At 48.9% G+C, this 12,535-nt stretch overlaps 1 protein-coding gene across 2 annotated transcripts; it reads right to left on the bottom strand.

The window, feature by feature from the left end:
- Nucleotides 1–5,221: 5,221 nt before the first annotated feature.
- Nucleotides 5,222–9,180, bottom strand: Krt18 (keratin 18). Of its 2 annotated transcripts, none has more exons than XM_021726258.3 (7): nucleotides 8,652–9,180; nucleotides 7,898–7,980; nucleotides 7,450–7,606; nucleotides 6,664–6,828; nucleotides 6,453–6,578; nucleotides 5,781–6,004; nucleotides 5,222–5,446 (listed from the first exon to the last, which is right to left on the bottom strand). In XM_021726258.3, exons 1-7 carry the CDS (start codon nucleotides 9,069–9,071, stop codon nucleotides 5,434–5,436), a joined length of 1,188 nt encoding a protein of 395 aa, XP_021581933.1. In that variant the 5' UTR covers nucleotides 9,072–9,180; the 3' UTR covers nucleotides 5,222–5,433. The 2 variants fall into 2 exon arrangements, with proteins under 2 accessions (XP_021581933.1, XP_005325063.1); XM_005325006.4 differs by having other exon boundaries at nucleotides 5,222–5,409; nucleotides 8,652–9,178.
- Nucleotides 9,181–12,535: the final 3,355 nt, after the last annotated feature.

The raw sequence follows: 12,535 nt of genomic DNA on the forward strand, positions 1-12,535 counted from the left end.
TTTAACCACAAGCACATTATCTGGATAACCTGGAAAAAAGAGAAGACAAGTTGTTCTCTGATGGTGTCTCAGTTATCTTTTGCTCTTGTAACAAATCATTACAAATTTTTTTTTTTTTTTGGTGGTGCTGGGGATCGAAACCAGGGCCTCATGCATGATAGGCAAACATTTTACCACTAAGGCACTCATCATAAACTTAGTAGTTTAAAACAACACACATGGATGGGGCTGGGGATGTGGCTCAAGCGGTAGCGCGCTTGCCTGGCATGCATGCGGCCCGGGTTCGATCCTCAGCACCACATACCACCAAAGATGTTGTGTCTGCCGAGAACTAAAAAATAAATATTAAAAAAATTCTCTCTCCTCTCTCACTCTCTCTTTAAAAAAAAAAAACAAAAAAAAAAACCACACATGGGCTGGGGATGTGGCTCAAGCGGTAGTGCACTCGCCTGGCATGCATGCGGCCCGGGTTTGATCCTCAGCACCACATACCAACAAAGATGTTGTGTCTGCCGAGAACTAAAAAAAATAAAATAAAAAATAAAAAAATAAGACAACACACATTTTTTCACCTAGAAGCTCCATAGGTTAGAAGTCTGACACAAGTCTCACTGGGCTAAAATTGAGGTGTCGACCTGGCTGTATTCCTCTCTCCTTGAGACAGTCGAAGCAATGCTGCATGGGAGGCTGTGTCAGTGAATAAGATATTCAACAAGTCCTTGGATGGTGATGCTCCCAGGGAAACAAATCCACATCCAGAATGTCTCATATGGGGAGAACAAATTACCATATCCCCCATGTTAAAGGGCATCCAATGTAACTAACCTGCCTCAAGTGGCTAATTCCCTTGCCAAGGATTGGCTCCAGGTCAGGATCTCAAAGTTGGCTTGTCAGATTGAAAATCACCAGTGACAATACCTTGAATAACTTTGATAAGGAGAAGTACATATCCATGAACCCAAATAATAACCTCTGTTCTTGCCACCCTGGCCACTGTGTTCATGAACCCATGGGGTAAAGCAGAGGTGGCTGAGAAAAGGAGCTCACCAAATCAACAGAACAGCCCATATGATCTACTGATTATTCAGAGTCTTATCTTGGGTTGGGGATATAGCTCGGTTGGTAGAGTGTTTGCCTTACCTACACAAGGCCTTGGGGTCAATCCCCAGCACCACATACACACACGCATGCAAAAAAAAAAAATGTGGAGAAAAGAGTCTTATCTTTAGTGGAGGCCCTTTGGTGAACATTTGTGTTACAAGCAAATAGTCATATCTTGGCCCAATCTGAGAGGTTAATCTGTATCCCCCCATAGTGAACTCCTTGTCACTAACCCTGAAGTTTTTTCCTTCTAAGTCCTTTATTATCTGGTCAAAATATTAGCCACTGCCCATGAATCAGTATGGATCTTATCTCTGGCCATAATAAACAAATAGATGTATCTTTTGAAGTTCTGCCCACTGGAGGGATTTTTTTTTTCTTTCCATGTTGTTTTTCAGGGCCACTGTGAGTTGAGCAATAATGCTGCAGTCATTATCTCCTGAATGGTGCCAATATGTGTTACAGTACACCATGCTTGGAATGAATTTTTTTCACGATCAGCTATTCACAGGGAACTTCCAAAGAGCACAAAAGGTGGGAGTATGGGAGGAAGCAATGCAGGAGTAGGTTCCAGTAAGTCTGGGCTTCCTGGCTGTGCCAGGTTATACCTTCAGGAAAGGTTTGAAATAGATCTAAATGCACTCCACACACCCAACACAAAGGCTTTAGATAAGGCTAGTTTATTTTGGGTGATTCAAATCACTTAGGTGATATCCTTAGTCAGATGTTCAGTTTTTACCAGGCTACAGGAGGGAACCAGGAGCTATTTATTGAGAGGAATGAGGCCATGTGGCAGAGCTACTTGCACTCCAGACCAGATTAGCTGCAGACCTTTGCATTGAAGTTTACAGTCTCACTGGTTATTTGGTAAATGGGCAGAGCAGTTGTTTACCTTGTCTTGTGCTTATTTCTTAGTGGTAGGGATTATAAGGTGAGCAAGCAACATATTTTTCACTCTGAAGAGGCTGTTGTTCCAACAGTCCCCAGAATGTTGTCTTCCAAAGTCTACTTGTCCTTAGGCCAATCATTTCAGGTAGCCTCAGGTCATAAATTAAGTTACTTGGTTTTTTTTTGTTTGTTTGTTTTGCATGAGAGATTGAATTCAGGGGCACTTGACCACTGAGCCACATCCCCAACCATGTTGGGGATAAAATAACTATTTTATTCAAAGACAGAGTCTCACTGAGTTGTTTAGGGCCTCACTTTTACTGAGGCTGCCTTTGAACTCGGGATCCTCCTGCCTCAGCCTCCCAAGCTGCTGGGATTACAGGCCAGTTTTTAGGAGGTAACTTGGACCTTGTTGCTTTCAAACCCAGTCAACTAGGATAACCACTGTCAGATCCCTTCCTTGAAGGTCTCATACATAATACTAGTTGTATTTTATTTTTGTACAAGTGACACTATATGATATATGCTGTTTTATACCTTCTAGAACCACTTGTAAATTCACCATCTGGGCAGGGAATGGATGAAATGGTACAGATTCAAAATGGGACAGGTGACTCTACATCATAACCTTGGGATAGCTAATTTTTCCTTTTGCACCCACTTAGTGCTTGGGGTGCAAAATGAACTGCCCTCAGATGGTCACCTTTACCTGCTGGAGATTTGACCCAGTGGCTTGGGGCTTTGTTTAAAATAGGTTCTGTCTTGACCTGGGTCAGGAAGGAATGCCTTGGTGCTGCTCCTAGGCACAGGTCAAGTCTGGCTCTTGATGTTGGTTGCCTATTGGAATTGCCTAGGGAGTTTTTCAAACATTTCCCCTGAGTCCTCACTTTGGGGAGCCTCACTCCAGAATAACTGAATCAGATTCTCTGGGGAGGAGGCCCCCAGTCCTCAGTATTGTTTGTTCGGCTCCCCAGGTGATTCTAAAGGGCAGCCAGTAAGTTATAGCACACTGAGGAAGGAACTTGGAACTGGGAACCTGCAGATGTGGTTTCCTGTTTTAAGCTTCCAACTCTGTGACCTCAGCCAGGTCACATGATCTCTGTGGCCCTCACTGTCCAACTCTCTGAGCCAGAGCCAATAATATCCACTGCCTTGCATACCTCACAGGATTGTAATGAAAACTAAATGCATAAGCGCCCTGAGAACTGTAAGACATTGTCTAATGGGAAGGATAATCATATCAGGTGCACAGTCTTGGGTTTCTCTGATCAGCTTGACTCAACTGTGAGTACTGCTCAGGGCTGCCAGGGACTTTCTGTCTTACCTTCAGGCAGGTCCACGTCCTGTAGCTTTGCTGGGGTCAGTCTGTCTTGTGTCTGTGGGCTTCCCATCCCAACTCCTGGCAGCTGGGCCATGTGTCTCTCTCTCCTTTCTAGAAACCCAGGAAAGCTGGAATTCCGTCATAGGAATTAGATTGCCAGCCAGGGTGGCACAAACCTTTAAGGAGGTTCCTGGAACTTCAGAGGCACCTGTGTGGTCTTGAGAAAGTCCTTTTAATGCTATACTTATGTTTTTGGAAGATGGTGGAGAGGGAGGGGGCAAGAAAACCACTTAGAGTGTTTACCTATCACAAATCTCAGAAAAGTAAAACTCAACTATCTTTCCGCAAATGTTTGTCTCTTGCAGACCCCTTCAAAGATGGGGGAGATGACTGGGCATGATCACACACCTATAATCCCAGCAACTTGGGAGGTGGAGGCAGGAGTTCAAAGCCAGCCTCAGCAACTAAGTGAAGCACTTAGCAACTAACTCAGTGAGACCCTGTCTCTAGATTGAAAAAAGAAAACATGGGGGAGGTGGAGACAAAGTGGGGGTTGGGGAGAAAAGGAGAAATAAATGAAGCAAATAATTGCTGTATATTTTTTTTCTTCAGGGAAGGTACATTTAAAAAGGGTGAGAAACATCTCACCAGAGCCCCTTGCTCTGGGATAGGATGTTTTCCTGCATTTTAAGGGTCCTAGCTGGGTACAGTGGTGCATGCCTATAATCCAGTGGCTCAGGAGACTAGGCAGGAGGTTGGCAAGTTCAAAGCCAGCTTCAGCAACAGCAAGGTGCTAAGCAACTCAGTGAAACCCTGTCTCTAAATAAAATACAAAATAGGGGTGGGGATGGGGCTCAGTGGTTGAGTGCTCCTGAGTTCAATCCCCAGTACCCTCCCATAAATAAATAAATAGATAGTTGAGCCCAGAGGGTAAGGGACCTGACCTGCACAGTTAATCTCTCTTGGAACCTGGCTTAAACCTTGGTCAGGAAGGATGATCCATGCTCCCTTCACTTCCCATCCTCTCCTGACCCTTCTCTCAGGGTCCTGCATGGATGATTTCTATCCTGTCCCTCTGGAGTTGCCTGTTCTGGTGTCCTCTAGGTCTTAGGAGAACAGGCCTCGATGGTGCTGCCTTTAGTTTTCTCCACTAAAGACACCCCTCTTCTTACTTTGTAAACACACTGCATTTCTTAGGTAAAAACATCTGCTGTAGTTGAAGATTCATAAGGTCATCACACATTGTCTTCCCTCATCAACCAACCTGTTGCCTCCTTCATCCCAGCCTGTAACACTTATCACCTTCTAATATGGTATATAATTTGCCTAGTTATTATCTTTATTGTTTTTTACCTATTTCCCATCACCAAAATATAAGTGCCACCAAGAACGGGGATTTTGTCTGTTATCGGCCTCTAGCACTATAAAAACTACATTCCCATCAAATGTAGGAGCAGAGACTAGGGACCACAGGTTTGGGGACAAGAGTGAAGGTTGGGACTGGAGAATTCTGCGTGGGAAGCCCTGGGTGGTGGGCCAAGGATGCAGAGTGGCAGAGTAGGGGAAGGTCAGTTTGGTGCTCTGGCCCTGCCTTCTCCTCGCTCCTGGACCCTCTGTCTTTGGCCCCACTTCCTCCCCTGGCTCAGATTTCTGCTACTGAACAGCTGCCAGTCAGAGGTCCTGTATCATCCTTAGGCCTTTTCAAGGGAAAGATTTCACAAGTGTGTGGTGTTTTCCCCACTACTGAGGGCCATCTGCTCACATCTGCTACTCCCTCTAGGTATTTTCAAGAACCCAGACCCTCTTCTGCCTACTTTTTCATACTCATATAAAACCCCTGGGGTCAGAGGTGGGACTGTAGGATCAAGGAAGGCATTTGCCCTGCAAGAAAAAGCCAAGGAAGACTCAAAGTGATGTCTAATGATCTTGGAACTTTTATTGGTCCCTTGCTCCTTGAGGGTCCCCTGCTCCTGCTGCTTCAGCGTCTCAGCACTTTGGTGTCATTGGTCTCAGACACTATTTTGCCATCCACAATCCTGCGGGTGGTGGTCTTTTGGATGGTTTGCATGGAGTTGCTGCTGTCCAGGGCATCATTGAGACTGTAACAGAAGACCAAACCCTGGTCATAAACAGCCCCTAGAGAAGATGGACAAGAAATGGCAGAGAAAAAAGTCTCCTGGCCCTTAAATTTATGTCCCAATTTCCCTTAGTCACTGCCTCCAGAAAAGGCAAGGCCAAAAAACCCAAGACCAAACTTTACTTTTACCCAAGGATAGCTAGGGATAATACTTAGCCACCATTCTCTTGTCATGGGAGGAACCTTCTGTAACCACCATTCCCTTGAAGACTCAGGAACACCCCAGACCAGCCCGTGCTCAGTGGAAACCAATGAACAACTCTTTAGGGTTTCTAAAAACTCTAGATTTGGGGAGAATACCCCTGCTTCTGTAGTGGGGAGACCCCCACTCACCTGAAGTCTTCTCCGTCTTCTAACAGGCGGCGGTAAGTGGCAATCTCAGCCTCCAGCTTGACCTTGATGTTCAGTAGGGCCTCATAGTCCTGGGTCTGGCGCTGCCCCTCTGCTCGTGTCTGGGCCAGTTCTGATTCCAGGTGCAGCAGGACCCCATTGAGCTGTTCCATCTGCATGGAGTAGCGGGCCTCCACTTCCCTCAGACTGTTCTCTAAGCTGGCCTTCTGCAGAGCACAGAAAGGAGAGGTGGGGTGTGTTGAGTTCCAGGCTCCTCAGTCTTTACTCTCTGAAACTTTTTTTTTCTTTTCCAGTACTAGAGATTGAGCCCAGTGGTGCTACCTACCATTGAGCTACATTCCCAGCCCCTTTTTAAAAAGCATTTTTTTTTTTTTTTTGAGACAGGGTCTTGCTGGGTTGATGAGGCTGGCTTCCAACTTGTGATTCTCCTGCCTCTGCCTCCTGAATAGTTGGGATGACAGGTGCATGCCACTGCTCCTGGCCCTGAAACTTTTTTGAGGACTTACTGTTTGCTAAGTGCTAGGGTCGGGGGAAGTGGTGGGAAATGCAAAGAAAAATGATGCTGTAAGGAAACTCATGACGGGAAGGTTTGGGTTGAGGCAGAGTTGTGCCCAAGGCCAGAGGAGCTGGGACAGGTGATGAGAGTGTGCTCACCAGATTTCTCATAGAGTCCAGGTCAATTTCCAAGGACTGGACTGTGCGTCTCAGCTCAGTGAGTGTTATCTCAGCAGCTCCAATCTCAGCTGTCTGCGAGGTGACCACTGTGGTGCTTTCCTCAATCTGCAGGGGGGTTAGAGTCATCAGGCCCCTCCTTCCCTGGGTGCCTCCCTCCACACCCTAGCAGCCAGCCCTTCCCACTGCATACCTGCTGGGACCAGTACTTGTCCAGCTCCTCTCGGTTCTTCTGAGCCAGCTCATCATACTGAGCCCGGATGTCTGCCATGATCTTGCTGAGGTCCTGAGATTTGGGGGCATCCACCTCCACAGTCAATCCAGAGTTGGCAATCTGGGCTTGAAGGCCTTTGACTTCCTAAATGAGACAGGGCTCAAGATCAGAGTTCTAACCAGGCCCTTCATCTGTGATGGGCTCTTCTCAGAGGCATACTGGAGCAGTCGGAGAAGAGACAAGAGGGAGCTCAGGGCTTGTACTCTCCAAAATGCCAGTTCTGGACTTCTGCTCCAAAAGGAACACCACCCACTCCCTGCCTGAGCCTGGCACTCACAGGTAGTTTGCTCTCTCTTCACTTCACCAGGTCCTTCCATCTCCCTTCTTCCACAAACCTGCTACTTATACCTCTTCTAGAAAACCCTGTTGGTTCTGCCATCAGCCCTAGATCTCAGTGCTGGGGGCTTCTCTCTGTGTCCTCATCTGATCTTGCTCACACCAGCTTGGCTTCATCACATTGTAATTCTGGTGAGCCACAGAGCACATGTGTTCTACTGGAACAGGCTGATTAAAGCTCAGGATGGTAGGATTTTGCCTGGAGCATTACAGGCAAGTGTTCTGTCACTGAGCTACATCCCCAGCCTGGAAGGCTGGTGGTTCTAAACTTCCCTAAAAGGCCGCTTGCTGTTGGCCTGCCCCATCTATTTCCCTCTCTCCACTGCCTAAGTCCCCCAGGTCCCTGGCTAGGACAGTGGCCCTGCTTGCCTCCTCATGGTTCTTCTTCATGAAGAGCAGCTCTTCCTTGAGAGTCTCAATTTCCGTCTCCAGCTGCAGCCGAGTGATATTGGTGTCATCAATGACCTTGCGGAGCCCATGGATATCACTCTCCACAGACTGGCGCATGGCCAGCTCTGTCTCGTACCTGCAGGTGTAGAGGTATTCAGAAGGGTCCCCCATCTCTGACCCAGAACTCACCTCCTGTGCCCATTGCGAACCAGCAATCAGAGTCAGAAATCAGATGGTAATCCCCTGGTACATGGTGGGGGACAGCATTCAACAGGGTTACATAGGTGAATAGTTAAATGAGTAAACAGACCCTAACTCTCCATTCACACCTGAATAAGATCCCATGGAAAGCTTCAACCTAACTCAGCCCTGGAAACAGACCATTCTTAGCTCCATACCCCGCCCCCCACCAAACCCCCAGACTTACTTGACTCTAAAGTCATCAGCAGCAAGACGAGCATTGTCAATCTGCAGAACGATCCGGGCGTTGTCCACAGAATTTGCAAAGATCTAAGGGGATTGTGGACAGAGATTGCTCCATGGGGGGAAAGTCAATGATGGGTGGGCTGAGTGTGTGGAATGTTATGTGTTTCAGTGAAATCTTTCCAGTCCCAGGATTAGCTAGAGGCTTGCCCCACTTCCCTCCCTTTCCTGAACTCCCAAATCCCAGTACTCTGCCCCTCCTGCTGGACTGGCTGGCCTGCTAGAGGAAGTTCTCTCCCAGGCCCTCTCCTGGCATTTTTTCTCAGCGCACCTGCTCACCCCCTGCTCTGGGCCCCCCACCCCAGTATCGGCCCCTCCCACAGGTAGGCCTTCTGTTTGCTCCTGGATGACTCAGCCTTAGCCACATCCGCTTAACCCTCCAACTGTCCACACCATGTAGCCAGAGCCAGTGTCTAGGTCCACTTTAGGCCCTTCTCTCATCTTCCCCCACACTGTCCACTCTTGCAAAGCTCATGGCTGTCCCCTTCCCACTATCTCCTGGGGAGGAGGTCTCCATGTCTCTCCACTATCCTTGGGGTTTTAGAGGCTAGGGGTGAGATGGATATTAAAAGGGTGGAAGGAGTCAATGCACCCTACTCCAGTAAAGTCCCTATATCTGGGGAGGGGGGAGGTAAGAAATAATGGATGGCCCGACATGGCCGGGAGTTGGGTCCCCTCGGTCCCTCCACGTCCTTTACCTGAGCCCGCAGCTCCTCGATGGTCTTGAAGTAATGCCCCCAGTCTCTGACCTGGGGTCCCTTCTTTTCCAGATGTTCTCGGATTTTGCTTTCCAGCCTCCGATTATCTGTCTCCAGGCTCCTCACTCTGTCCAGGTAGGAGGCCAGGCGATCGTTCAGGTCTTGCATGGTCTCTTTCTCGTTCTGGATGCCGCCCATTCCCGACAGACCCCCTGCCATCCCCGTCGCCGAGCTCCCGGACCCCCAGCCGCCCCGGAAACTGGAGGAGCGGGACACAGAGATCCGGGAGCCTGAGCCCCCAGCGCCTGCATAGACACTGGCCGCGCTGCTGGCGGGCCGGACCCGGTGGCTGGGCGACCGGACGGACCCCAGGGACCGGTAGTTGGTGGAGAAGGTGGTGGAGTGGGTGGTGAAGCTCATGCTATCCGGTAGGAAGGCGAGAGACCAGGAATTAAGGTTCAGGCCGCAGACGGTGGCAGTCTGCGACCCAAGTTATATCACCGAGGCAGGGGGTGGGGACCTCCCTCAACAGGCCACGCCTCTGCCACCCGAGCCGCCGGTGCAGCCTGAGCCACAGGTGGACCGCGGCAGAGCTGTGCGCCCTAGGTTCCGGCCCTCCAGGGCCACCTCCACCCCACCCCCTCACCCTTAGCACAGCACTGCGAAGGCTACACTTGCTGGCCAGAAAGGGGTGACTAATCAGGGTCCCAAAGGGCAGCAGGTGTTTTTGACCTTGAGGCTGTGGTTTCAGTCAGGAAATGACGTTTCTAGTACTCCCCTTCCCCAGATAGAGTAGGGTGCTGATAGATTGAAAATTTGGGGGGTTCTGATGGTATGAGGTGGAGTGGAATGTGGGTCTCACTATGGATCCTCAAACTGCCTCCCAAGTTCCCTTCCTGCAGCGGGATGTTTGCGGGATCCTGGAACCGTAGGAATTCTGGGGAAGAAAAGCTTGGAGCTGGAGAAGCGGAAGAGAAACAGTCCGGAGCCTCAGATGTCCTGTTTTGCATTCACTGCAGCCTGCGCTTATCCACTTGCCCACAGTCCGCCCGACCACACAAATGTGTATTCGTAAATACAAGGGACACGTTCCTCCCTCACCCAATAGGTTCAGACTCCTAAACAAACTCTTGTCTCTTAACCCCCTCTTGCATTTTCCCCTCCCCCAATTTACTCCTGGGACCCCTGGCCAGAGTGGAACACTTTGTGATTTAAACAGGGGGCAGGTGACCACTTCCACACCCCAAAACCAACATTCTTGAGTAAACATGCTTCAGAAGCACTTACAATTTGAATATTTATTAGGCACCTACTGTGCACCAGGCCCTGTTCTAGGAGCCTCTTATATTCAATGTAAGCATTGAATATAAGAGACCAAAATCCCTCCTGGGAATTGTAATAGGTCCCAAATGGTTTGGGGCCTGAGAGGACAGACAACACCTAGAAACATTCTAGCTGAGACTCTAGCCTGGTCACCAGTCCCCCTCCTTATTAGGACTTTTTTTTTTTTTTTTTCCTGCCCCTTTTCATAATGCTTTCGGAATTTCAAGCTTGTCCCCACCCCCTGCTAAATGAACTGGGAGAATCAGTGCCGGCAGCTCGTTTTTCTGGCAGGACCTGGTTCTACACACTTGGTCTTGATCTTTGCTCTGGAGTGGACCTATTGATTCTTATCGAGCTGCCAGATGAACAGAGGCACTGGGGACAGACAGGAGGGTAGGCCTGAGAAGGGAAGGGACCCTGGGAGGAGCATGGCCAGTGGACCAGGCAAGTGGAGGTACAGGGTATGGCTCTGGATTGTTCCAGGCCTGCAGCCTTCTGATGGGGAAAACCCCACAGTACTCCAGGGGAACTGGCCAGGGGAGGGTCAGGGCCTGGAAGACTGGGAGGCAAATGGGATACAAAATAACATACAAACAATGCCCACTGGTTTTGCATGAAGACTTGTGGGATGTTACTGGTTCTAGCCTGCTTTCACCTTCACTTCCAGAGGGTTCTAGAATTGTCATTTTGTACAAGAATTATGCAATAAAGTGTTTAGATTAAATGTGCCACGGACAGCCTTTTGCTGCTTTTAAAGTCAGCAACTTGGGCACTATGCTGGCTGTATGCCCTTAGAAAAGTCACTTTAACTCTGAACTTCAGTTTCTTCACTGAATATAATAAAGTCTGTCCAGTCTGTCTCTTTGTATGGCAATGGATATGAATGTTAATTATCATACACTCACTCCTCGAACAAATACGAATTACCTACTGCAAAGCAAGTCTCCTACACTCTGAAGAGGCAGAGGTAGAGTGTTGATTTTTTTTTTTTTTTTTTTTTGTACTGGGTATTTATTACCAGGGATTGAACCAGGGACATTTAACCACTGAGCCACGTCCCAGGCCTTTTTATATTTTATTTTGAGACAGAGTCTCACTCAGTTGCTTAGAGCCCTCACTAAATTGCTGAGCTGGCTTTGAATTTGTGATTCTCCTACCTCAACCTCCTGAGTCTCTGGGTTACAGGCATGAGCCACTGCACTATTTTAAAGATGGCTCAAGGGATATGAGGTCTCTAAATCATGTAAGACTCCTGAGGGACTTTGAAGTCTATTAACAATGAAACAGATCCCAGAATTCTTATCCAGGCCCTTTTGCAGATCTCCTTCTAATCCTTGCCCCACCTCAGCTGCTTGGGGCCTTCTGGGGCCTATGGAGGCTCAGGCTGGGGCCTGGGGGTGGAGAGCTGCCAGTTGCACTTTATCTTCCATAGCTAACGTTGATGACCACATTCCTGACCTCTTGCAGCATAGGGGGCAAATACCGACCACAGACATCCAGTGCCAGCCTGCCCTTTTCCACCACTTCCAGATTCCTCTGTGGTTCCAGCCCTTCCCTTGGTCTGATAGCTTCTAGGGGAGAAGGAGAGAGGGGCATGAGGGAGGAGTTCACCTCTGGGATTCCCAGCACTGGGCTCTGCAGTGGGGGTAGAGGCAAGGTGTAGAGGGGAATAGGGTGGTTGTGAAACCAGCCCTGGGAGAGCAGAGGAGGAGGGCCCCTGGTGAGAAGCTTTCCTAACAAAGATGTGTAAAGAGCCTCAGCAGAGGAGGGTCCTGAAGAAAGGGAAATAGTTCTCCTCCCCCATCTGCCCTGCATTCCTGTGTCCTGCCGAGGGGGAGGGGAACCTGCAAGGCCGGTTTAACTCAGAGTAAACTCAGAGATGACTCTGATATGGTGGGTCCCTCCTGCCACCCCCCACCCTGTGTTCTCCCACCATGGGCTGCAGCTGACTCATTGGGAAAATTAGATGGTAGGGGAATAGAGGATTAGGGAGCATTATGAGGGTCTGATGTCCTTTAGCTCTGCTTTATCATCCAGGCTGGAAGTTTCTTGTCCAAAGCTGAGGAGGGAGGCGTTTAGAATAGCAACTGAGGCAGGAGGGCAGGGATCTCTAGATGAAATAAGGAGGGACTGATTCCCATCCTCTTCAAGGACTGAGTGACACCAGTGTGTTGGAGAGAGGGGTCCATATTCAGTTGTACAATTAAGTGTGGTAAATAAATAAATAAATAAATGGAGGGGTGAGCCGGGTGCAGTGGTGCACTCTTGTAATCCAGAAAGGCTCTCAGGCTCTCTGGAGGCTGAGACAGGAAGATCGTGAGTTCAAAGCCAGCCTCAACAATGGCGAGGCGCTGAGCAACTCAGTGAGACCCTGTCTCTAAATGAAATATGAAAATAGGGCTGGGGACGTGGCTCAGTGGTCAAGTGCCCCTGTGTTCAATCCCAGGTAAAAAAAAAAAAAAAAAAAAAGGAAGGGGTGGTGTTGTAGAGAGGGTTGGAGGAGTGAAAGCATGAGGGGGTCACCTATGAGGAGGCCCTGGGAGCCTTGCTAAAGGGCCTCC

Source organism: Ictidomys tridecemlineatus, chromosome 6, assembly GCF_052094955.1.
Source record: "Ictidomys tridecemlineatus isolate mIctTri1 chromosome 6, mIctTri1.hap1, whole genome shotgun sequence".
Lineage (NCBI taxonomy): Eukaryota > Metazoa > Chordata > Mammalia > Rodentia > Sciuridae > Ictidomys > Ictidomys tridecemlineatus.

Coding starts and splice junctions, on each gene's coding strand:
- Krt18 (XM_005325006.4), bottom strand. CDS start 9,071: ATGAGCTTCACCACCCACTCCACCACCTTCTCCACCAACTACCGGTCC. Junction 6,829..7,449: donor TGAAGAAGAACCATGAGGAG/GCAAGCAGGGCC, acceptor TGTCTCATTTAG/GAAGTCAAAGGCCTTCAAGC. Junction 6,579..6,663: donor ACAAGTACTGGTCCCAGCAG/GTATGCAGTGGG, acceptor ACCCCCCTGCAG/ATTGAGGAAAGCACCACAGT.